This window comes from Oryctolagus cuniculus, chromosome 6 (genome assembly GCF_051225735.1).
Source record: "Oryctolagus cuniculus isolate XC-2025 breed Fujian yellow rabbit chromosome 6, ASM5122573v1, whole genome shotgun sequence".
Lineage (NCBI taxonomy): Eukaryota > Metazoa > Chordata > Mammalia > Lagomorpha > Leporidae > Oryctolagus > Oryctolagus cuniculus.
Genome location: NC_142872.1, coordinates 100462059 through 100487928, shown reverse-complemented (window position 1 = coordinate 100487928; position 25870 = coordinate 100462059). Strand labels below are relative to the sequence as shown.

The 25870-nt window shown below is 45.1% G+C and overlaps 1 protein-coding gene across 4 annotated transcripts in view; it reads left to right on the top strand.

The window, feature by feature from the left end:
* The window catches only part of JPH1 (junctophilin 1), a 91387-nt gene that overhangs the window by 4269 nt on the left and 61248 nt on the right, over nucleotides 1-25870 (top strand). For all 4 annotated transcript variants that reach the window (XM_008255639.5, XM_008255638.5, XM_008255637.5 and 1 more), the window contains 1 exon segment: nucleotides 2053-2812. In XM_008255639.5, the coding sequence (XP_008253861.1) occupies nucleotides 2053-2812 (760 nt within the window).

The following is a 25870-nucleotide window of genomic DNA, read 5'->3' as shown; positions in this document are numbered from 1 at the left end:
GGTCTCCCATGGGTTGCAGGGCCCAAGCACTTGGGCCATCCTCCACTGCACTCTCTGGCCACAGCAGAGAGCTGGCCTGGAAGAGGGGCAACCGGGACAGAATCCGGTGCCCTGACCAGGACTAGAACCCGGTGTGCCAGCGCCACAAGGCGGAGGATTAGCCAAGTGAGCCGCGGCGCCGGCCAGTTTATATGATGCAAATATGTTAGAACAATCAGAGTAGGTAATCATGAATTTGGTCAACTTGGGGAGCCATTATAGTTTTAATTCTTAAGATCAATGAAATAATCAGCCCTTGTTAACACAATGATGTGAAACCACTAGCATTATTAGCAGTTTTAAAATACGTGGTACACAGGGGAAATTTGTGCATGGCAATGTAAAATAGAAGTGTAACATCTATATAATCAGAAGTCAAGGGCTGGCGCTATGGCTCAATAGGCTAATCCTCCGCCTTGCGGCGCCAGCACACCTGGTTCTAGTCCCAGTCGGAGCGCCGGATTCTGTCCCGGTTGCCCCTCTTCCAGGCCAGCTCTCTGCTGTGGCCACGGAGTGCAGTGGAGGATGGCCCAAGTGCTTGGGCCCTGCACCCCATGGGAGACCAGGAGAAGCACCTGGCTCCTGGCTTCGGATCAGCGCAGTGCGTGCTGGCCGCGGCAGCCATTGGAGTGTGAACCAACGGCAAAGGAAGACCTTTCTCTCTGTCTCTCTCTCACTGTCCACTCTGCCTGTCAAAAATAAAAAAAAAAAAAAGTCAAGACAACATAATCACGATTTATTTTATATGACATTGTAAATTGTTGTGTATAACAGGAATAATCACATTTTAAAATTTCAAGATAGCTTCTTTTGGAGGATATTATTTAACATTTTTCTTTTGATTAAAGGAAATGGTCTTAATTTTGAAAAGCAAATTCTAAATTCCCTGATTTAACACTCCTTTCCTCTGCAGATTATTTTAAAACCTATACCAGGTTTTTGTTTTTGTTTTTGATTTTTTTTTAATGTCTTTTCTTATTTGGTAGAAAAACTTACCACTTAGAGATTTACATATTTGCTCTGAGATGAAGTCCATGACAGTAAGAGTGGAAGGTTTCTTCTGGCCTTATCTCAGGTTTTCCAAAGGCAAAAGGTGTGTTCTCCTGTTATCCATAGTCACACACACCCACAGAGCACAGGGGATTTCGTGTTAAGCAGTTCCTGCCCTCAGGGTGCTTCCAGTCTGTGCTGTGATTCAGGACACAATGGAAGAGCAAGGGAAACTCACCAAGAGAGTGGCCAGGAAAAAGGAGAGGCTTGGCAAGTAATATGGCACAATGCTTGCCCTTCCATTTAGAAGCACAAAAATGTTAAGTTGGGCATTTTTTTCATAATAGAGGTATCTTGTGCTTGTCAAGTCACTCTGAGTTCACCATCGTTCACCCAAATCTAAATGATAACCCTAAATATTGAATAGTTATCCTTAACTTAAAGAAAAGGTGCTGAACACAGTAGAAAATGTAAGGTGACTCATTTGACAACTCATCCCAACCCTCCACAACACTGATAATTTTAAATCTTTGTGCTTGTGGGAATGTAAATGCTGACATAGACCTTAAAGTCATCTTTGGAATTGTTCATCCAAATTAGCAAAATTAGAATATAGTTCACAAATAGAATTCATTTCCCCTTCTACTGTCACATTCACTGCTTTCCCAAGAGGGATTTTGGATGCATCCATCCCAGGAAGGGGAGATTATTACCTAATGAACACACTTTTTATGTTAGAAAGTAGTGGTTTTCTTCTGAACACTCCTATACCTTTTCAAATGAAAGGCAAAATTTATCAGAGCATTGGAAACTCCTATACAAGTTGAGTTATGTTAAAGCCATAGAGTTACAGGGCTGGAACTCCCAACAAGAAGCTGGACTTGGGGGGAGGGGGGGCCGGGGAGGGCTTGTGGGATGTGACCGTGGGTCCATCTGCCCTGCACGTCTGGGGCTGGCAGGCAATTGCTGGCACCCGCCACAGCTCCCAACTCACACTGTGCTCTCTCGCGCTCTCTCCCGAAGGTACCTACCAGGGCCAGTGGGCCGGCGGCATGCGGCACGGCTATGGCGTGCGCCAGAGTGTACCCTATGGCATGGCCACGGTGATCCGCTCGCCGCTGCGCACCTCGCTGGCCTCGCTGCGCAGCGAGCAGAGCAATGGCAGCGTCCTGCACGACGCCGCGGCCGCCGCCGACACCCCGACAGGCACACGCGGGGGCTTCGTGCTTAACTTCCACGCGGACGCCGAGCTGGCAGGCAAGAAGAAGGGCGGCCTCTTCCGCAGGGGCTCGCTCCTGGGAAGCATGAAACTTCGCAAGTCTGAGTCCAAGTCTTCCATCTCCAGCAAGCGCAGCTCGGTCCGCAGCGATGCGGCCATGAGCAGAATCAGCTCCAGCGATGCCAACTCCACCATCAGCTTCGGCGACGTCGACTGTGATTTTTGCCCGGTGGAAGACCACGTGGACGCCACCACCACGGAGACCTACATGGGCGAGTGGAAGAATGACAAGCGCAATGGTTTCGGCATCAGCGAACGCTCCAACGGCATGAAGTACGAAGGCGAGTGGGCCAACAACAAGAGGCATGGCTATGGCTGCACCGTGTTTCCCGACGGCTCCAAAGAAGAGGGGAAATACAAAAATAATATTCTGGTCCGTGGAATAAGGAAGCAACTTATACCCATAAGAAATACAAAAACTAGGGAGAAGGTGGACAGAGCGATTGAAGGCGCGCAAAGGGCAGCCGCCATGGCCAGAACCAAGGTGGAAATCGCAAACTCAAGGTAAGTAAACGCAGGGTGCGTGGTTTTGCTGAGTTATTCAAAACAGCAGAGTAGCAGATATGTCTGTCGGTTTGATGGTACCATCACCAAACGGGTTTAATGCCTGCCTCCCCCCAAAAACATTTAATGTGAAAAATAGTGAAGCACTGAAGAATGTGCTGATCCGAAACGTGTGTCATCAACAGAGGAAGGCGTACTGATCTCTTCTTCCTGTCCTAAGTTACTCGCCTAATACGTGATGGGGTCACTGGGGCCCTGTGTCCATCTTCCTGCATCCGGGAATTTGCATATTTAAAGGACTTCTGAAATACTGCCCCAAGAGTACTATGGTGTGCCAGAAAAAGTGGACACATTCCTGGTATAGATAGGAAACCTGGACTCTGAAACTGAAGTTGGAGGTATGTACAGTTCCCCTTATAAAGTGGTCATTTATAAAATTCAGATTCTGGTTGTTGAAGCCTCATGGGGGAGATTGGTTTCAAAGAAGCCACTGATACGTAGGTAGGGCAGAAATGGAAGGTTACAGGGCAAACTCAAGTGCATAATGTTTGAAGCAGCAAAGCTGGTCTGCATGGAGAAGACAGAGAGTAAGGCACGCAAGAATGGCCACCTTCAGGGCAGGGAAGATTAGATCACTGGTGTATTAAAAGGAAAGGGGTGGGGGGGACTTGACATGGACAGATGGGCCTCTAACTGTGCCAAGACTGTGAGAAAGTGGAGCAGTAGGGATCGGCAGGAGTGAGCAGGAGAGAGCAGGTGAACCATGGATTGACAAGTTGGGGTGGATGTGGGCTTGGAAGGCCTACATGCTTGAAGTTTTCCCGTTTAATGGCTGGGTTCAGGAATCTAGCAGCAGACATGGAGAAATATTATTGGGAATAGAATTTTATTAGGGCTGGATATCAGATGTTAGACAAAAAAGAACTGTTAGAACTGAGAACTTTTATTTTTAGGCTTATTTGAAAGGATACTGACTGGCTGTACTTTAGTGTTTTGAGTAATAAACTTAGCAGAAAATATGAAAAATTCTGGTCCTGTAAACCTCTTTTTGAAAGAATAAAATACTACTGTGTCTCTAGGTTTTTGTTCTTGGCATTGGATTAAGGATTTCTTCCACCCCTCTTTTGTTGTTGTTGTTGAACCATATGAAATTTCTGATTTTTTTAGTGTACAAAAAATGGTATGTTTTCATTCTAGAAATCTTTTTTCATGTGTCTAATTCAAGGCTACTATTTACTTTGTGGTGTCTTAAATACTAATTGGAAGGTGAATGAGGTTGGCCTTTTTGCATTCCTTTTAGGTATACAAGGTCTTCAAGATTTTCATCTGTATCCCAAATTAATCCTTATCTGATGTTTCTGGTTACTCAACACAGACTTCCTGAAGGGTTTCTCCGGTCTTCTCAATTAAGCATCTTTTGTTGTAGATCATAATTTTCTCTGATAGCCATGCCATGGGTCTGTTCATTTTCCAGTTTGCTTGCAGGTGCTTGACGCATCAAATCTTTGGACTCTAAAACTGGCTTCCTGGGCCATCGGCTAACTTTTCGAACTCAGCAATAAACTTTTGCCAGACCCTCCTCTCTGATTTGGAATTCACTCAAGGATTCTTCCATTTTATCTTCCCCTCACTATTTAGTTATACACTGAAGGAAGTTTGGTCATGGCAGATGGAAAATAAGCCTGTGCAGGCCAGTTTAGCAAATGACCTATTCTAATTGTTGACTTTCATGATTTGTTTAAATTGGTGGTATCTTCTAACAGAAGGGCACTACTTGTGATGCAGAGGTCATCGTGTGTGCACTGCAGCTTCAGTACCCTTCTTGAGCCCAGAAGTGTTTGAGGTTTCGGATTTTTTTTATTTTTTATTTTGGAATATCTGTATATACATAATGAGGTATCTTGGGGAGATATACTTCACAATATCTTGCACACATAGCCTGAAGGTAACTGCATAGTACAATCATGAAAGTCTTCACCAAGTCTTTACCATGCTCCCTCTGTCCCAAGTCTTTTGAGGGCAGTATTATGTAGTTGAGGAGTACTGTATTACGTAATCGTAATCAAGAAATCTGTAACTTAAGGTAACACTTTAAGCTAATTCACTACTTCATAAAGATTTTACTTAGCATAATGAATTGAAGGTTTTTTTTAATAGCTAAGTGAAAAAAGAGAAGAAAAATGATTGCTGCACAGTGCCACTCACAGGAGGTATCTGATATCTTAAAAAGTTCAAACTTGAAGAAGCAGTTGTGGAGTAGTGGCTGCCAAAGGCTACAGGGACGGGGCCTAAGGAGTGGCTGGTGCAGCAGGTACGTCAGTTATGCAAGATGAATAAGTTCTAGGGATCTATGTAGCATTGTGTCCACAGTGAGCAAGGCTGTAGTGTGCATTTAAAAATGCTGAGCGGGTAAGGCCCATGTTACCTGGTCTTGGCACAGTTGAAAATACTGCTTCAGTGACACAGTAGACACATTGATTTATTTAAAAAAATGAGAATTCAAGCCACATATTTATGTATACAATTTTTTAAAAAGATTTATTTATTTGAAAGGCAGAGTTACAGAGAGGCAGAGGGAGGGAGGGAGGGAAAGGTCTTCCATCCACTGGTTCACTCCCCAAATGGCCGCAACAGCTGAAGGTGGGCTGATCCGAAGCCAGGAGCTTCTTCTGGGTCTCCCATGAGAGTGCAGGGGCCCAAGGACTTGGGGCATCTTCTGCTGCTTTCCCAGGCATATTAGCAGGAAGGTGGATTGGAAGTGGAGCAGCCAGGACTTGAACCAGCACACATATGGGATGTCAGTGCCACAGGCAGTGGCTTTACCTGCTACGCCACAGCACCGGCCCCAGTAGACAAATTTAAAGTATTCAATTAACCTTTTTTTTTTTTTTAAGTTTGTTTACTTTAACTATTTTACTCCCCTTTCCAAATTCTTTGCTATAATGAATACTTAAAATATTGTTTTAGGGGGGCTGGTACTGTGATGTAGCAGGTAAAGCCACCACCTGTGGTGCCTGCATCCCATATGGGCACCGGTTCAAGTCCTGGCCGCTCCACTTTCTATCCAGCTCTCTGCTATGGCCTAGAAAAGCAGTAGAAGATGGGCCCCTACATCCACGTGGGAGACCCAGAAGAAGCTCCAGACTTTGGATCAGTGCAGCTCTGGCTGTTGCAGCCATTTGGGAAGTGAACCAGTGGATGAAAGACCTACCTCTCTCTCTTTCTCTAACTCTGCCTTTCAGATAAATAATTTTTTAAAAAATATTTTGTTTGGGTACCTGTTTTTGGACGAAGTGGCTAAAGGAATAACATTTCCCTTATAATAGTTCTGAGTTCAGAATGACTTTGTCTTTTTGAAACTTTTTTAAAAAACAAAGATAAAGTTTTTTTAAAAAAAAGTTTTAGAGATGCTGCCTGGAAAGAAGGACTTCCAGCTTTGTTACTGTCACAAACCGTAACTCTTCATGATGCCACAGAATTGGTACCATCCTTCCTGGCATCTCTGCGATGGCTATCTGTAATGGTTTTGCTTTTCAAAATACTGACAAATGAAAACAAAGTGATACAGGCCCCCACCCTGCCCAGTAATGGCAGATTAAGAACTAGAAACTTGGAATACTGGCAGCTCCAATCATCAAAATCACTCCTTTTCCATTAACAAAACAGGAGAAATTCAGCTAGTTAGTGACCCACCATTCAGCCTGTCCACACAGATAATGTTCATCATTCTTCTGTCTTTTTTTGTTTTTAAGATTTATTTATTTATTTGAAAGGCAGAGTTACAGAGAGGTCTTCCATATGCTGGCCCACTCCCCAGATAGCCACAATGGCTGGAGCTGTGCGGATCCAAAGCCAGGAGCTTCCTCCAGGTCTTCCGTGCAGGTGCAGGGACCCAAAGAGTTAGGCCATCCTCCACTGCTTTCCCAGGCCATAGCAGAGAGCTGGATTGGAAGTGCAGCAGCCAGGACTCCATCCCGCACCCATATGGGATGCCAGCACTGCATGCCGTGACCCTACCCACTATGCCTCAGCGCCCCCCCCCCCCTTATTTCTGGTCCTTTAGAGACTTTTGTGTATATCACAAAGAAACGGGACCTGCCTTTGTACCATCATCTTAGTCTGTCTTGAAGCAAAGTGTCAACTTGATGAGGGAAAGTAACCATATCCTCCAATAATGTCTCCTTGGCAAAGTCAAGATACACAGGACTTCTGGCCCAAAGATTCAGAAAAACCCAGTAGATGTGGGCTTTGCTTCTCTGAAGAAAGCGGGAGTGGTGTAAACACACAGCAGGCTTGTTTCTGAAGGCATACCTGGGCCTCTGGCGAGTTCTTGCAGGTCAGGGACTATGTGGGACGACAGGACAGTTAGCGGATAGTAGATCTCATCTAGTGGATATCCAGTTTGTAGGGAGTTGACTAGCAGGTTAGCACTTAAAGGAGTCATAATCGTATGTGTTGCTAATAAGTTGCTGACTTCTAGAACATTTTTTTCCCTAGCCTTTGGCTCTCATCCAAAAAAAAAAATGCTATGTTTATGAGATTCCACACAATGTTATTCTCTTGTCGTGGTCCTGAAGGTACACATCATCACTTGGAATCGAGAAAGGGCCTCAGAGACCCTGTTTTCTAAGAAATGGTCAAGAGATAAGAGGGCAACTCGGAATGTTTCGAAAAATCAGTTTGCCCAGCATTACTGCACGTGCTCTCTGCCAGTGCACCTCTCCAGCTCTGTGATCCCAGATGCCCTGCTCTGTGGGTGCAGGTGCTACTCTGAGAGACAGGCTCGCGGCTGAAACGAGCAGGGCCAGTACCCAAACCTAGGCCTCATGGTCTCGCCTTCATCTGCTGTGGCCATTTGGTAGCAGTGCGGCTAATCAGACTAACATGTGAGTCCCTGACATGCAGTGTAGAGCTTCTAACTAGAATGTGTCCCCAGTGTGCTGTTTACTTTGAAGAAAATATAATGGGCAGAAAACATTTAGACTCAGGGAAGCTGTGCCCCACTGCTGTCCCTGTTGTTTCCCTTCTGTATCTTGGGGGCTACATGTTTATTCCCTTAGCTATTGCTTGCAGTCATTCTTCAACCATTTGTGTCATTTCAATTCTGCTTCTCATTTGGACGTCTTTACTCCATCTACTCCCGTCTCCAATAATTCCTGAAGTCAGGTGGTCAAAGATGTTCCTTGAGAAAGTTATTTTAAGGAAGAATGTTACAGTAAGACATTTGGTTGAGAGAGCAAATAAGAAATGACCCTAAGAGAACCATACTTCATGGAAATAGGTAGATCATTTAGGAGGGGGACAGAACCAGAGCTTTGTGTGATCTGAGCCTTAGAGGAAATAATTGTGCCAAAGGATAGAAGACGTATGGTGAGAGGGATGGGAGAGAACTGGCCTAAAGATGTTGAGAACCACAGCCATGTACTTATACCAGCTCCATTGTATTAGACAGATGGGAAGACGAGAGAAAGGAGAGAAAGAGAGGAGAGAGAGAGAGGAGAGAGAGAGAGGAGGGAGAGAGACAGGGGAGAGAGAAAGAGGAGAGAGGAGAGGGGAGAGGGAGAGGGAGAGGGAGATTCTTACATGCTGCAGACTTTGGCTGGCTCTGGGACCAACATTACTGAAGCTACTGCAACTCACTAGTACAGGGCTGGTCAGGCTCCCAGGACTGGTAAAGAGTCAGTAGCCGGGGCAGGTTAGCCGGTCACTGAGGACTGTGGCCTTGTTGGCCACCACACCCTGAGGACTGGTGCCACTTGAGGCAGGAACCACAGCACCCAGGCAGGTAATGTTCCGAGGGGGCCCTCTCTCTTCTGTTCCCTGCCCAGGCCCAGCCGCATCTGCATCTCTGTTGTCACAGCTTTGGCTGTGACAATGGAGGATGTGGCACCGGAGGATGGAGGCAGCCAGATGGAACGTGGAGGGCGTCATGCTCAGGCGACCTGCTGCACAGGTGAGCTCCTACCTCTCCTTTCAGAGCTGGAGGTGGGAGTCCACGTTTGCCAATTTGAGACTTAACTCTAAGAGTGATCTATCTGCTCTTCCTGTGAGATTTTTAAAAATTGCTTCCCATACTCTTCTATTTTTTAAAGATTTATTTAGTTAGTTAGTTATTTGAGAGGTAGAGTTACAGTGAGAGGAAGAGAGGTCTTCTATCCGCTGGTTTACTGCCCAGATGGCCACAACGACTGGAGCTACGCCAATCTGAAGCCAGGAGCTTCTTCCAGGTCTCCCAAGTGGGTGCTGGGGCCCCAGGACTTGGGCCATCTTCTACTGCTTTCCCAGGCCATAGCAGAGAGCTGGATCAGAAGAGGGGCAGCTGGGACTAGAACCGGTGCCCATATGGGAAGCCAGCACTGCACGTGGAGGATTAACCTACTGCGCCACAGCACCGTCCCCACCCTCCCCCCATACTCTTCTTTAGAAATGACCTATAAGGGTGCTTTGCAAAAGTTGATGGAAAGTGGAATTAAAAGATTTATTTTGGGGGCCCGCGCTGTGGCTCACTCGTTTAATCCTCCGCCTGCGGTGCTGGCATCCCATATGGGTGCCTGTTCTAGTCCCGGCTGCTCTTCTTCCAGTCCAGCTCTCTGCTGTGGTCCGGGAAGGCAGTGGAGGATGGCCCAAGTGCTTGGGCCCCTGCAACTCCATGGGTGACCAGGAGGAAGCACCAGGCTCCTGGCTTCAGATCAGCACAGCGCAGGCCATGGTGGCCATTTGGGGAGTGAACCAATGGAAGGAAGACCTTTCTCTCTCTCTTTATCTCTCTCTCTCTCTCTTACTCTCACTCTCACTCTCTCTAACTCTACCTGTCAAATAAATAAAAAATTTTTAAAAGATTTATTTTGATGCTAAAAAAAACTTGGAATCCGTTCATAGATTTTTCATAATACATTTTCTATGAACTTTTTGAAGACCCCCTCATATGCGTGGATTTCAAGTTTGTTGTTTTTTGCATGAATATAAAATCTTATTGACATTTTCCCACAAAAATTTTGAAAGTCTACCTTGTATTAGTTTCCTACCACTGCCGCCACCTCTCCTCCATGTTCAGAATGACTTGGCCACACCGCTTTCAGTTGAAAAAAAAAAAATCTCCTTATAGTGTGTCCCTCTGCCAGCTCCTGTGGGCCTGCTCCCAGGACTGCCCCTTCCTCACTCAGGAGCAGGTGGGAAATCTCTTCTTCATGATTTCCCTAACCCCACTCCCTCCCACCTCACTTCCAGCCCCCTCAATCCAGATTACATCAATGCATTGTTAAATTGCCATTATGTTAGTGTACCTGTTGGAGATCTCTGGTTCCAAGGGGACTGGGAAAAAGGGCCAGACCCTGAGGCAGCTTTGCTGGCTTTTGTGTGCCCAGGATCAGGACACATAGGTGCTCTAGTAAATATTTGATGAGTGAGTGAATTAGACTGTCACGTCTTAGGGTGTGATCACGGCCGGGTGCTTCTAATTTCCTTTTGCAAGACATTTATAAACCAGTTTCAAGGGAGGAAACTTAGCTCTAATCGTTCTTCATGCGCTAATCTGGCAATAGCCAAGAGAGATACAAAAAACAAAGTTGTGTGTTCAGCATCGTTACAAGGCATGACGAGGGATAAGAGCTTGAGGTTAAGCAAAACCATTGTGCCCATTCCTTATAAGTACAAGTTAGTCCAGTATTGCCTAGGAGGATTCCCTTACCGATGTGGAAACTCCAGGAAGTCAGCTTATGTTCTCCGTAATGATGTTAGCCCATCTAACATATTTGACATCACCAAAGTGTGTAATGAGTCAGAACATGAGAGCTTATTGATTTTTAAAAATCAAAGTTTGCTGAATGCTCACCTGTCTTTGTTTCCTCGTGAACGTTTTTCTTTTCCTGCCACTTTTTTTCAGTCATCTTTCTTAAGCTCAAATAATAGGATGCAATTTAACATGTGAGGTTGATCTTGGGATAATAGATGATCCCAAGATCACCTGACTTTATTCATATTTCATTTATTAGTAATTAAAACCCAAAGTCGGCCATGAGTCATTGTACGTTATGGATCCGGATTAAACTGACTGCTACCAATTTTGGGAAAAAGCTCATTCTGTGCCACATTGTTGTAAAGGACCAGGACTTTGGAATTCTTAAAATCTGTTGGAGAGAAGAATTCCCTCTCTCTTTTGCAAATCAAAATGAATAATTTCTGTATTTTTTTTCTGCTAATGGTTGTACCATATTTATAAAAAGCAATTTTAGATTACCTTTCCATGAATTTGTTTCATCTGCTGGTGCTCTGGTTAGTTTTCAGTTATTAGTGCAAGTGATTTCGGTAAGAAGGTAAGATCCTTCTGATGTTTTTAAGGCATTTTAATGAAGAAACTGTTAAGAAAGTTTTAGGGAAAAATCACCTAAAAATGTTGGCGCTTACGGGTAAGAAGAGCAGTAACTTTCTTTCCTTTAAGTTTTGCCGCTGTCTCTCCATATCTGTACCCTGGCTGCCTGTCACCTTTTCCACCCATTGGAACCAGCCTTTCTATGAACCAGTGCCAGAGGTTTGATTACACCTGGGCTCAGACAAGTTACTGTGGAACGGTGGGGTTATCCTGAGGATTGAATGAGAACGGGTAACACGAGGCTTTATAAATTATCAATATGCAGCTAAAGCTTTCAAAAACTTCCAGTCCTAAAAGTGACCTCTTCAAAAGTGAAAGTTGATAGAAAACTTGAAAGAGCCAGAGTAGGAGAGAGAGGGGTAGCATGCTGGGGAAGCAGACATAGGGATAGGCAAAAGGAAAAGGGTGACCCCTGTGTGCAGCGAAAATACTTGTCTGCATCAGGACGGCCCATTTCCAGCCTCACACCTCTGTGGGCTCAATGCACCAGCCGTAAGCAATATTACTTTTTAAGACTGAAAAGAAAATGAGCAAGGGAATGATATACTGTTTGGAGCTACGCTGGGATATTGTTCTGAAGATAATGCAAGGGACTTAAAAAGTTTTTGGGAAAAAAGTGGAATTCGAAGAAGGGTTTAGTGGCCAACGTCGTGGCACAGCAGGCGAAGCTGCTTGTGACACCGGCATCCCGTATCAGAGCTTTGCTTCCAGTCCCAGCTACTCAGCTTCTGATCCACCTCCCTATTAATGCTTCTGGGAATGCAGCGGAAGATGGACCAAGTACTTGGGTCTTTACCACCTGTACAGGAGACCCGGATGGAGTTCCAAGCTCCTAGCCTAGTTCAGCTGTTGTGGCTATTGGGGGAGTAAACCAGTGGATATAAGATCTCTCTCTCTCTCTCTGTCTCTTTCTCTCTTTCTCCTTCTCTTTCTATGTTACTCTGCCTTTCAAATAAAAGAAATATTTTTAAAAGATAAGGTTTATTTTGGTGCAAAAAATTTTGGAAATCCACACATAGTTTTTTATTACTACACATTTTCCATGAATTTTTTGAACTTACATGCATGGATTTCCAGATTTTTTTTTTGCACCAAAATATTTATAATTCTATTTTTACAACTGTTTTAAAGTACTGTTTATAGGATAATAAGAATTTGACCTTCATATTGTTTAGGTGAGTTAGTGTAGGTCACCATCATCTGAGATGCATCCTGAAATATTTGTGTTGCATAAAAAATTTAAATATGTTTCTCCTCTCTACCAAAGAATGTCCATTTCCTTTGGGAGAGAAAGCAAGAGCCTGCTCTAACTTCTTCACATTTTGCTCTGGGCTGTTTAAAGAAAGACGGTCTCTCCATATCAAGGTGTCCTGGAGCTGGAGCAGGCACAGAGGGAGAGATTCTCTGTGTGGGTGTGCAGAGAGCAGCTGAAACCAGGAAGATGACCTCCGGGAGGCCCTGCTGTCCTGCCCCCAAGCAAGGGGTTAGGCTCGGGCTACAGCAGTACCAAGAGGTATAACTTGGGAACACAAAGAAACTTCTGTGGCCAGCCCCACTCCTTCAGCTCTGGAGTAATATCACTCCCCATTTAACAGCTCATTGCACATAACATGGGAACATATTGTGTTATCAGAAACTTGTAAAACCTCTTAGGGTATCTTGTTTCTAAAGATCTTTCTTAAAAAAAAAAAAAAAAAACTGTCCAGCCCTCCTGCACCCAGACCCATCCAGAAACTGAGGCACTGAGCTGGGCGTGTGTCTTCACGCCTAATAAATAGGGTCAAGTGAATACAAATGGAATGAAAAATAGTGTGAGGCCATAATAAATAAGAGGGTCCCACAGTCATCTGTGTTAGGCCATTGAAAACCATTTCAAACTTGAGTCTTGTGGGCATGGCTGTCTGCTCTGATTAAGCGGGGAAAGGAGGTCCTTTGTATGGTATGAACATATGCAAGACAGTATTCAGTCCTGCAGAGATCTATTTAGTGAAGACTGGCTGTGAAGATTGGAGGAAAGAAAAACAAGCTAGGGTGAGGATAAGCAGGTTTTCGGGACACGTGTTGACCTTGTTTCAACTGTAGACATCGGTTTGCTCAGAGAGTACAAATGTCAGCAGATTATTTCTCACTTAGCCCTGCAATCCTCAGGGGACACCTTCCCGACAGTAGGAATAGGAAGAATTGAAGCGGCGTAGCCTCATTTGTATTGAAAACCACCCCACTGGGATGTTTTCTGGGAAGCCCCCCGGAAGCGTGATTGATTGCATTTGTACTCTATCCCGTCTGCTCTGTGTGAATGCCAGCTCTGACCTGGAGAAGCTGTTTTCGGGCAAGTGGCGAGTCAGCGGTGCGTTCTGGGTGCCTGCTAACGTCGCTGTCGGCTCCTCCTCATAGCAGCTGCTGGGCAGCCCAAGCACCCGGCTCACAACTTTCCATTATGGATTAAGCTGACTCTGCCAATCTCACTTTACTCAAGACACCAAACTGGACGCTTGCAAGACTAGTGCCTTGCAAATCTTTGAGATGCTTTTCTTATTATAGATGAAATATGAACATTGTGTTTAGGAACAGGATCCAACAAATGCCAAAGGTATTTATGTAAGTCATTCAGCTTTAGTACAACAGCCTCTTGAGAATAAAATCAAATCAGCTTTTCATAATTTTGCCCTTCTATTTTTGTTGGTGTTTCACATTTATTTGTGTAATGTGCTAAGTTCAAAATAAGCTGCTTTCTCAGAAATTTAATTAATATGTAAGGAATCAAGATTGCCTCTAAAATAGTACAACTCTTTGAAGTCAATCTTCTTAGGATTTCCGTGTGGGCCAAAAGAAACTTATTTAAGCCAAGTAAAATACATTAATTCACTTTCTAGCATGTTTAAAACAATAGATTTTGCCAGAGATTAGCAAATACTTTTGTTTTACTCTTGATTTTTTTTTAAACTTTAAGGTAAAAAAAATTTACTACTTTTACTCTATGGAGTCAGTCAAATTTTGTTCTCAGTTGCTTAGGATAGGTTTCATTTCTATCTGTTTGAATCTGTACATTATTATGGAACTTTTTTAAAAAATGTTCATTTATGTGTTTTCATTTGCTTGAAAGGTAGAGCAACACACATAGAGAAGGAGGGAGAGAGGGAAGGAGAGTGAGAGATCTTCTATCTGCTAGTTAACTCCCCAAATGCCCCCAACAGCCAATGCTGGGCCAGACTAAAACCAGGAGCCTGGAACTCCATCTGTGTCTCCCTGTGGGTGGCAGGAGCCCAAGCACTTGAGCCATCTTCTGATTCCCAGGATACATCAGCAGGAAGCCAGATCAGAAATAGATTAGGGGCTGACATTGTAGCAGAGTGGGTAAAGCCTCTGTCTGCAATGTCAGCATCCTATATGGGCACCAATTCGAGTCCTGGCTGCTCTACTTCTGATCCAGCTCCCTGCTAATGTGTCTGGTAAAGCAGTGGAGGATGGCCCAAGTACCTGGGTTCCTGCCACCCAGGTGGGAGACCCAGAAGAAGCTCCTGGTTCCTGGCTTCATTCAGCCTGGCCCTTGCAGCCATCTGGGGAGTAAATCAGCAGATGGAAGATCTCTCTCTCTGTAACTGTGACATTCAAATAAATAAATGAATCTTTTAAAAACAATCAAGACTCCGACTGGCATTCCAATAGGGGTTGCAAGTGTCCCAAGCAGTGGCTTAACCCAATGTACTATGACACCCACCCCTGCTGCTTTTATACTTAGTATTTTCAAGATCCAATCCATTTACTTTCATGCATTTGGGAGGGGTTTGAGAAGAGCCTAAATGCATAGAGGAGATAGTTATCCCTCAGAAGCCAGCAATGTCCAGTTCCAGGATTAGAATGGAGGAGGCTCATCACAGGATGTTACCCATCTTCCCAGCAGTCCTGATCACTCATTCCCTACCCCCTCCTGCTCAGCCCAGTGATTTGAAAATCAATTGAGCTATGGATTTTTAGGTTACCTTGTAAAGACTAGATACCCTTAGAGAATGGTACTTTTGTATATAAAGATAATGGAAAATGAATCTTGATGAAGAATGGGATAGGAGAGGGAGTGGGAGATGGGATGGTTACGGGTGGGAGGGAGGTTATGGCGGGGGGAGAGCCACTATAATCCAAAAGTTGCATTTGGAAATTTATTAAATAAAATTGAAAAAAAAAAAAAAGAATGGCACTTTTAGCCCTTATCTGCCATTAGCAAATTCATTAACATTTTGGCATGGACTCACAGAAAAACACATGGTATAACTAGCCTCTTTTTGTAAGATTTGGTTCTTAGTGAAATATTAGTTTTAATCACTATTTGTTACACTAATCCATCATTTACCATGTAAATGTAAAATTCAGATTGGAGTCTGGTTGGGACAGATTAAAGAAACAAAATCAGTTATTCATCTGATGTTTGTCTTGCTGTGACCTCGAGTAGCACATGGGAGATGCTTAATCATACATAGCCAGGTGGCATCCAGCATGAGAGCCGAAGGATGTGTGGGTGTTTTCCAGAGATGGGATTAGAGTGCAGGGGACAATGGCCCACATGTGTCTGGGGTAGGGTGAAATGTTCAGTGTGGTTGGAAAAAGAGAGTGCTGGGTGGGCAGTGTTGAGAGATGAGCGGGGCCTTTTGGGCTTGAGTCTAAGAGGAAGTTTGGACATTATCCCAAGGATAAGGGAGAGCTATTGGTGAGTCCTGGGCAGAAGAATGGCAAGGTCATATTTAGAAAGATCACTCTGGCTGCAGGTGATATAGGAAGTATAGAGTACGGAGCAATAAAACTGGAGACAGTTTAGGTAGCAGTATGCAAACTAGTAACTAGGTAAGAGCCCGAGGTCTGAGCTAGACACTGGCCATAGGGAAAGAAAGGTAAGTGTACAGATGTGACCAACCAGGCAGACTCACTAGTACTAGATGTGTGGTTGAGTACATGTGGGAAGACTCAGGGTGACTCCTAAAATCTGGGCCTGGCCAACCAGAGGCATTGTGGTCCTGTTATCCCAGAAACCTACCAGACAGGAATGACACAGGTTTAGGGAGAAAGACAAATTTTCTGGCCCAAAAGATTACAGGCGAGATGGATGTGGGACTCGGGGAGATTTGCACCGTATCTGCAGAGCTCAGGGAGATGGTATTTATGAGACATGCAAAGAAAGAGGAATTCTGTGTGTGATACTAGACGCAGCTCTTTTTAAAAAGGATAAGTAAAGCAGTTGCCACCCCAAGTGACTGGGAATCTGTTCCCTCGTGACGATGCGATTCAGGTATCAGAACTTCTATTCTTGAATTTGTGAGATTGTACTTAACTTTCGAAGATTCATGCTCAGGGGACCAGTGAGCAAGATCTGTTGGACTATTTTTTTTTCTTGGCAACACCCTGGAATAAAACATCACTCACAAATTATTATGCTAAAGAAATATCATTCAGCAAACATTTATTTAGTGCCAGCTCTGTCCAAACATGGCACTAGGAATACAGAGATGAATAAGAAACAAAAGCTGTCGTTAAAAGCAAATATTGTGCCGGGTCACAGCACTCTTGTGCAGCTAGCAGGTGCTCTGGACTGTGGGCTGGAGGGACCACCCCCACCATCCAGAAGGCCCCTGACCCAGCCTGAGTGAATCACTCACACTTTCCCAGGGCTCTTTGCACAACAGCTCTCTCTGCCTGGAGTGCCCTCAGCCCCCTATTAGTCATTTGTGGTTATGCCAACAACAGTCCATAGCAGGCATGGACTAAACAAAGAAACTTAGCAGAAGCGGCCCTTTACATAAGTAGTTTTCTCTCGGATGAAAGCAGTGCTATCAACAGAACGTGTCAAAGAATAAAAATTTTGTAGTTTCCAAGAGAAAACGACTAGTGGTTTCTTTAAAAACTTGGGAGAAGTGAATTATCTCTGCGTAGAGTCTACAAAATGCAATTTTGGGTGGTAGCAGGATCTTAACAGTGGCATTTGGATCAGAGACATCAGAATTGACTGTTTAGCAGTAAGTTACTTTTTTGGTGATGTGCCCCCCCCCCCCACTTTTGGTCTGAGGAGGGTAAACTTGGGTGATACCTTTTGGCCATGTGAAGAGCTGACAGAGTGGTTACCTGGTCCCTGGACGTGTGATGTGAGCTTGGTATATCTGCGGTCTCATCAAGTCCCCGTGGCCATCCCATGAGTGACAGGAAATTGAGGCATAAGGTCACAAAGCAAGTACAGGGCAGCTCTCGGGTACACCCCAGGCAGCATACTCTCAGGGGCCCTAGATCTTCACTCCAGGGCTTGAAGAATTGGGGTAGGGATTTTTTTTCTTGGGCTCATAAAGGAAGGGCAGTATTATTAGTCATAGACTTTACCATTTTACTCCTATTTCATTTAGCAGACATTGCTCATTCAACAGCTACCAGGTGTGTGGGCCAGAAGGAGTCGTATACAATCAGTGTCAGAATAATATAGTAAGCCATTTGGCCTAGTGGTTAAGATGCCGGTTAGGTCATGCGCATTCCACGTTCTCATACCTGTGTTTGACTCTCACCTCTGGCCCCTAATACCAGCTTCCTGCTAATGCAGACACCACAAGGTAGCAGTGACTGCACAGGTTGTTGGGTTCCCACCACTCATGTGCGAGACTGGACTGAGCTCCCAGCTTCTGCCTCACCCTGCCCTGCTCCCCACCCCACCCCACCCCACCCCAGCCATTGTGGGTATCTGGGAGGTGAACCAGCATGTGGGAGCACACACTTGCTCTCTCTCCCTCTCAAATGTGATGTGTGTGTGGTAAATGTAGGAGAAAAAAAAAAAAATGAGAATGCCAAAGAGGAAGGAATGCAGGGGCAGGCAGGGCTTAAGGGAGGAAAGCTGTGCCTGAACTGTGAGGGGAAGAGGGAGCTGAGGCAGGAAGCAAACAGTGGCAGGGGTGTTGCAGACACAAGGAAGATCCTGGTGGAGGAGTCAGTGGAGACTGAGGGTAAAAGGATGGGGCCTTGGAAGTCCCCGAAGGCAGTTGGGTAGTGAAAGGACACTTTCTCTACTTGATGCACCCATGCCTACAGCCAGTCCCGAGGAATGCTGAGATTCCCTGTCGTCCACCCTCCACTGACTTGACCTTTCTTTGGGTTGGGCCTAAAAGGTTGCATTTTACAAGCTTCCCTGGTTAATCTCAGGCAACTGATGTTTGGTAAGCAGAGGCTGGGATATGATAGGACACAAGATGGTGAAGGCTTGGGAGCTGCGTTTTCATCTTCCAGCCTTGAGGAGTCTTGGAAGGGATCTGAGCAGGAAGCCATCTGCCTTTGAGGGGGAGGCTCTGACTGATGTGTGGAGGAGGAAGTCAAGTGGGCACAAGACTGGAGGCCTGGTCCCTGGAGGAGATGACGGGGCCCCCATTCGGGGGCAAGAGTGGTAGAGACATAGGGATGAAATAAGTGGAACTTGATGGACCGGAAGCAGTGGGTAAGAGAACAGGAGCAAGCCTGGGATGTTGTGTGTCCAAAGTCTCGTACCCTTTCGACGTTAGGGGACAGGGTCATACAGTGCCAGGACATGGATGATTGATTTCAAACACATAACACAAATCAGCTGTCTCTCTTACCAGTAAAACAGGGGTAAGGAAGTCAGCAACTGGGCCAGACTGTCACCAAAAACCTGAACCTACAGGTCAGTCCCTTCTTGTTTCTGAATCTGACTTTACATCGCAATACCAGCCATGCTTCTTCTAGAAATTGCTCAGTAAATGGAGTGAAACTTCACTGGCATTTTATTTTTTCCAACTCCAAAAGATGGTAGACAGAAAGGGGGAAAGTCCTGCCATGTAAATTGTTAGGAACAAGGATTATCATTAGGAACTGCAAAATTTAAAGCTGTTTGAAGTACCCATAAGCACCCCGGGGCAGGATTCTCATTCCAATCATTCTTACTCATCCCCGAAGCGTTATTAAATACTTCAGGCGCCTGGTGTTGTGCTGGACCCGAGAGGTGTGGGCCTGACCCCCCTCCAGGCTTAGAGTTGGACATGGTTTAAAGGCAAGGCAAAGCCATTTGGTCAGGCAGCCGTCAGCTTACCAGCGCTCTGTGCATAAAGGTTCCTACAGTGTCTCTTCCATAAAGGTCTCTAGGCAGTGTCCACAAATGTCAAAGTGGTCAGTCTTACAGTAATGCAAAAGGAACAGGTTGTTGTGCTCACAGACCGGTTCCAGTGGCTTATTTGGCACATCTCCTAGTAATGTTTGTCTCCGTGTGGCTGTATGCATGGAAGGATGCAGGCGTTTTTAAAAATGCCTCCTCTTGCTCTTCCCTGAGTCAGACTAACTCTCCTCCATTGTTGGAATTCCTGAAATCTGGTTATAGCATAGGCAGTCACTCCTAGATCATTGCATAAATGAAAACTAGGATAAAAGGAGCGTGTGGAGGGATTTCCATTGGATGGTTTACTTCAGAATATCCAGGACTGTGCTAGTTGTGCAGTGTTAAAGTTTGGCTTCTAAACTTTATGGTTTAAAAGTTTTCTTTAAATTACAGTTGCTATTTTCATCACAGTGACAGAGCCTCCCCTGTGTGCAGGGCCCAATAAGATCTTAAAGATACTGCAAGAGAAATAGAAGTCATAAGCCAACAAAGAAAGAAGCTGCAAACAAGCATCCCTCGCCCCTGAAACGGTGTCTCTGCAAACTCGTGTGTGTGTGTGTGTGTGTGTGTGTACACTGATGAGTAATGACAAAGGGGGAAGAATTAGGCGCCTGCCTGAAGGGGCTCCCAGTACGATCACTGTGTCTGGTACAAGGGGCAGTTGGTCTGGAATGGCTTCGTAAAGAATCCCATCCTTGAGGAGCATTTTGAAGGGAAGCTGAGGCATGACTTGTCGCCGAGGCGGGTGGAGGTGTTGCCAGGTGGGGGAGGAATAGCATATCTGATGACTCACAGCCTGCAGAGAGGAAGCACTCAGAAAGGCAGAAAAGCTCACCAGCACCCGATAACCGCGAGCAGTGCGCTCTTCGTGGTTTGCTGGCGTGGATCTCAGTTGTGGCTTCCCAGACCTTCTCTGGGAGTTCTGTATTAATGTTCCCTAGTGACCCCCGTTGGCAATAGAACCTCAAAACAAGGCTCTCCACTACCCAAACACCTCCCACGTGCCCTTATCCTGCCGCCTGGGAAAATGTGGAGCGCAGTAGTGATGCTACTCCTAACATTTCTGAAAATAAGGGCTGTCGGTCTGTAGCAAAGAATGTTTGTTAGAAATAGGAAAGGGGGAGGCTGGAGACACTGGGTACAGCCCAGTGTACTGTCAGGTTTGAACTCCAGAGCCTCACCCTCTAGCGAGAAGTCTCACAAACACACGTACATAGATGTACTCAAACCCGGGCTGGATTTTGCACCACCCTGCTGGTGTGCTTAACCTAAGACTCGCAGTGTTTTGCTTTGCCATGGTGTTGAGCACAGCTGAGTCATGGTAAGTGAGGGGGACAATTAGATAAGGGGTGCCTGACTATTCAAGGATCTTAAAAGCAGCATTATGCAACACTCAAGTGGAAACCATTTCAGAGCTCACAGGAGCGAAACAACATGAGGAGAATGGTTTTAGCTGCTGGGTGCGAGATGGCTTGCAGGTAGCAGAAGTTGAGGACAGGGGAGAAGACATCAGACATGGAACTGGACCCTTGAGATTTACAGAAGGAAAAGTCATATACAACTGGGAGCATACAAGGGCATTCAGACTCACAGGACATGGCAGCAGTTAGCGAAGATCACACGTGGCACCACGAATAGTGATGAGACACTAAGAGGATGTGGACTTTTCTGTGCTTGGCCATTCAAGCTGAAATAAGACGACATATCTTGAGATTCCTCTAAGGCACTTTGAAGCCTGGAGCATTTAAGAGTTGCCCATGGAAATGGAACAATCAGAATCAAAGATTTGCATGGTCATTTATAATAAACAGTTGTTAGGAAAGTGACTGGAAGGGGCTGGGGAGCAGAAATCTCTAAGGAAGAGGCAGAGATAATGAAGCAGCAAATTATTTTATACTAAGATAAGACGCCAAACAAGATTTGATTGTGATTACAAATGTAATTTATCTATTTGCATAATTCCATTGTCTAAAACCAAATCAAATTAGCAAATCTGTTTTATTTAAAGTGCAATAGAGGAGCCATCAAACTGTCTGGTCAACTGGCCTTACCGTAGTCAGAACTTTAATTAACTCTTGTTGCTGGCTGTGGCCTTTGACTAAATTTGTGTAAAGGAGAGAAGCTAGCTTCTATAACTTCATTTGCCATAGAAATGGCAGTTTTCACTTTTTGTTAGTCATTTTTGTATAAAATGGAACCAGAGAAGGATCATGAGATTCTCTTGAAGATGTTTGTCCTTTTTTATTTATTTTTTTTTTTAATATATCTGAAAGGTAGAGCAACAGAGAGAGAGCATCCATCCCCTTATTCACTCCCCAAATGCTTGCACAACCAAAGGCTGGGCCAGGCCAAGGCTAGGAACCAGGAGCACCTCCTGGGTCTCCCATGTGTGTGCAGGGACCCAAGTACTTGAGGCATCACCTGCTGCCTTCCAGAGTGTGCATGAACAGGAATCTGGATGGGAAGTGGAGGTGGGACTCGAAACAGGCTCTCCAGTATGGGATGTGGGTGTCCCAGGCAGCGGCTTAACCCAGCATGCCACAACACTCACCCCAGGGTGCCTGTCTTACCACTGAAACAGAATGTGAAGTTTTTAGTGGCTAATTTCAGGCCCCAACCCCTGCTGTTCAGAGCTATACCTCCAAGAGGACATTACTAGACATTTGGACCGCACAGAGTAGGTTGGGTAAAGAACAAGGAGAAGTTCTACAGAGCACACTTGTATCTAGCTTGGGAACCAAACCAAAGGAGCTGCGGGTCCATCCTGTGTTTCCTGCGATCTGTAGCACCTTCCATGTCCTTTCTTCCCCTGCTCCCTACGCTACCGCCGTGCAGGGTTCCTGTGTGTGGCCATTTTTCAGTTTCTAGTAAAGAATCTACTCTGGCTGAAGAGCTGCACTGGCACCCAGTCCAGTTTTTGTGCAAATCCTCGTCAGGACCCAGCTTAGGGTGGCCTACGCTCACCTGGGTATGGGGCCAGTCACCCATCCTGCAAGGAAACAGGTAGTTGTATGTATGTGTGTGTGTGGGGGGGGTGTTCTTGATGAAATACAGGGGTCTCTGCTGGGCAATCTGGTTTTTCCTATTAAGAAACTAGTTAATATGAATATTCTGCTCTAGTGTATTAATGGCTTTTCTTTTGGTTCATAAAACAGGAAACTATGAAAAAGGAAAAATATTTTTACTAAGTGATAAACAAGTGAATCAAAATATAAAAGTGTTTATATCATAAACTCTGCAGGAATAAATTACTCCTGCAAAATCATGGATTGCACTGAGTCATGCTCTGTACTTTCTGTATGAGGTCACTTCAGGAAGTTCCTGGAAAAGTAGAATGAAAAATGGTTCTTTGGTGCCAAAAATATTTTGAAATCCATACATAGAGTTTATTTTTTTTAAGATTTATTTATTTGAAAGGCAGGCTGATGGAGACAGAGAAAGCGATCTTCCATCTGCTGGTTCATTCCCCACGTGGCCACAACAATAGGGGTTGGACCAAGTCAAAACCAAGAGCCTAGAACCCCATCTGGGTCTCCCACGTGGGTGGCAGGAGCTCAGATAACTGGGCCATCCTCCACTGCTTTTCCAGGTTCATTGACAGGGAGCTGGATCAGAAGTGGAGTAGCAGGGTCTGAACCTGTGCTCTGATGTGGGATGCCAGCCATTTGAGGCAGTGGCTTACCCCAGTGCACCACTTTACCAGCCTCACATAATTTTTTCATAATGCAATTATTCCATGAACTTTTTGAAAACCCTCAAATGAGGACTTTGAATTATCTAGGGATGTAAAGGTCCAAGTTTTTAAGACATGGAGGTTGAGAAGGATTCCTTCAATACGTTAATTAGCTTGATTTATTTTTCCGCAGTGATTCAATATACCAAAATGTGTTGTTTACCATAAATACAATTGTTATTTGTCAATTAGACTTTAATAAAGCTGATGGGTGTAGGAGCAAGGAAGAGAGGGATTTCGTGGTAGGAAAAAATGAAATTGTTCAGAACATTTAACATTTATAGGCCCTGCACCAATAGGTGTAACATCTTTAGGGACTTAGCATAGTCTGTGTGTAACTGGAATTTCTTACGATATCTAGAGGAAATTTTCTCCTTAATTTTTCTGTTCCTCCTTTATCCATTGCATCTCTGATTAGTATAACATTCTGCTCACTTAAATTCTAAATAATTTTTAGATGTCTAACGTCATAACTACTGAACTAATGATCTCTAAAGCCAGGTAGAGTTACTAAAAGATTTTCCTGATGTAAGCATAAATCTAAAGGGAGCTGGAACCATTTTTAGTAAGAGCCAGTTCTGGAGGTTGTATCCCAGGTGTTTATTTATGCTGGGAAAGGCAGTGATCATCGTAAATAGGGCATTTTTAGGCTGTTGTAGCCTGCTTTATGCTTATTAATCATACTATATAGTTAAAATTTTTCTATATTTGATACTTGCATGGAGCCTAGCACAGACATCAAGACATTGTAGGCATTCTGAATTCTTGGTTTTAATTGGTCCATCTTCTTTGAGTTAGTAGTCTTTCCTAGAGGCAGTGAATGCAGTACAGCTAAGCTCTTATTAGGTCTTTGACAGTTAATCTATCACTCAATACTACCTATATATATATATATCATATATATGTATATATCTCATATCTTTTAAGCTCCTTATTGAGATTCTTGTATAAATGTTCATCCCACAAGTCCTTTATAGGAAGTGACACTGACTTAGTAGGCTCAGCTGAGACACACCTGACGGCTGGGTGACACGTGATGAACAGATGAATGTTACAGTTTTGTTAGAGCTCTGAAAGATTTTGTGACCTGAGGATGGTACTCACTGCTTGCACAGATCTCAGATCAGAACCCAGGGCAAAGAACCCGAGACCCACGTGCAGCCAACCTGAAAAAGAACAACCTGCCCTCTTCCCTGGGTTACTGGCCCTGCCCTGTGGGGGTGGGGCACCGTACCAGCAAGACCCTGGGGCCTTACTTAGTTGAGGTGGGAAATTTTACTCCAGTGCCATCCAGCCATGAGACTTTAGATCTCATATCCAGAAAATGGGGACTAACTGACACCCATCTCACAGTAGATTGGGAAAATTAAGTGAGATCAGGTGTATATAAGTGCCCCTAACACAGTGAGAAGCACTCCACAGGTGCTAAATAAGCCCAACAATTGCTAAATACCTCCATGTTGAGTATTACAGAAAGGCAGCCCTTGCCCTCAGAGAGCTCAGAGTGGAGTGCAACCAAGGACAGTGTAGATAGGACCCGGCAGGGGGGACCTGGCAGGGGGTCCCCGGCCACCTGCAGGAACCACAGGAGACTTTCCAGAGACCACTGTTGAGCCACAGTCTTTGAGGAGACCAGCAAAGGCACCTGCATGGGCAAAAGTGTGGAGGATTAGGGATCTGGTTTGCTTATTCGTTATTGGCACACATATTCTGTGTAGTTCTAGGGCCCAGAGAAGCAAGCAGTACACGTCGAAAATGGTTGAGAACCTGCAGTCTGCAGCCAGGCAGTTGATCCAAACCTTGACCTTGCCAAGGGAGTCAGGAACATGGCTTAACCTTTCCATGTCTCACTCCTTATTTGTAAAATGGGAAACAAATATTAATCATTACTCAAAGGACTATTTGAAAGCTAAGAGAGTTAATAAAGCTGAGGTGAAAAGTGTATTTCCATGTTTCACGTATGGGAATGTGCAAAGCAGGTATAGCAGGTTCCTCGGGTGAAACCAACATGGAAAAGTATGGTCCTTATCCTCCTGGGAATTTCTTTATTTTATTTTTTTAAAGATTTATTTTATTTATTTGAAAGAGTTAGAGGTAGAGACAGAGAGAGGTCTTCCATCCACTGGTTCGCTCCCCAGCTGGCTGCAACGGCCGGACCTGCGCCGATCCGAAGCCAGGAGCCAGGAGCCAGGAGCTTCTTCCAGGTCTCCCACATGGGTACAGGGGCCCAAGGACTTGGGCCATTTTCTACTGCTTTCCCAGGCCATAACAGAGAGCTGGATCAGAACTGGAGCAGCCAGAACTAGAACTGGCATCCATATGGGATGCCAGTGCTTCAGGACAGGGCATTAACCTGCTGTGCCACATTGCCGGCCCCCCTCCTGGGAATTTCTATAGATATAAAAACAGCTGGCAGCAGAGCTGACAAGAGCTCCGTGAGGGTTCAGGCAGTTGGTGGGAGTGTCAACAGGAAAGATATCTGTCCAGGGAAGACAAGGAAGGAGCTCTTGGGAGAAGACAGCTTGGTGGGGACGTCTGTGCCTTCCGCCTACTTTGGCTTGGTCACTTGAGCGCTGCAGCAGGTCCACCCAGGCCTGCTGCTGCCTTTGCTTCATTCGTTGTGGCTGACGGCTCTTGGATTCTCCCCTTGTCTCCTGCATGGAGTTCAAGTGCTGCCCGAAGCCGTGAGGCTGGGGAGATGAATCTGGTAGGGTGTGTGTGTGTGTGAGTGAGATCATCTGCAGCCCCTCAGCATCCCAAGGACGTGCAGAAAGGCAGGTGCTGGGGCTCCTTGTCTTCAGCGGGGAGGAGTCAGGTGACAGGCCCTGGGCAGAG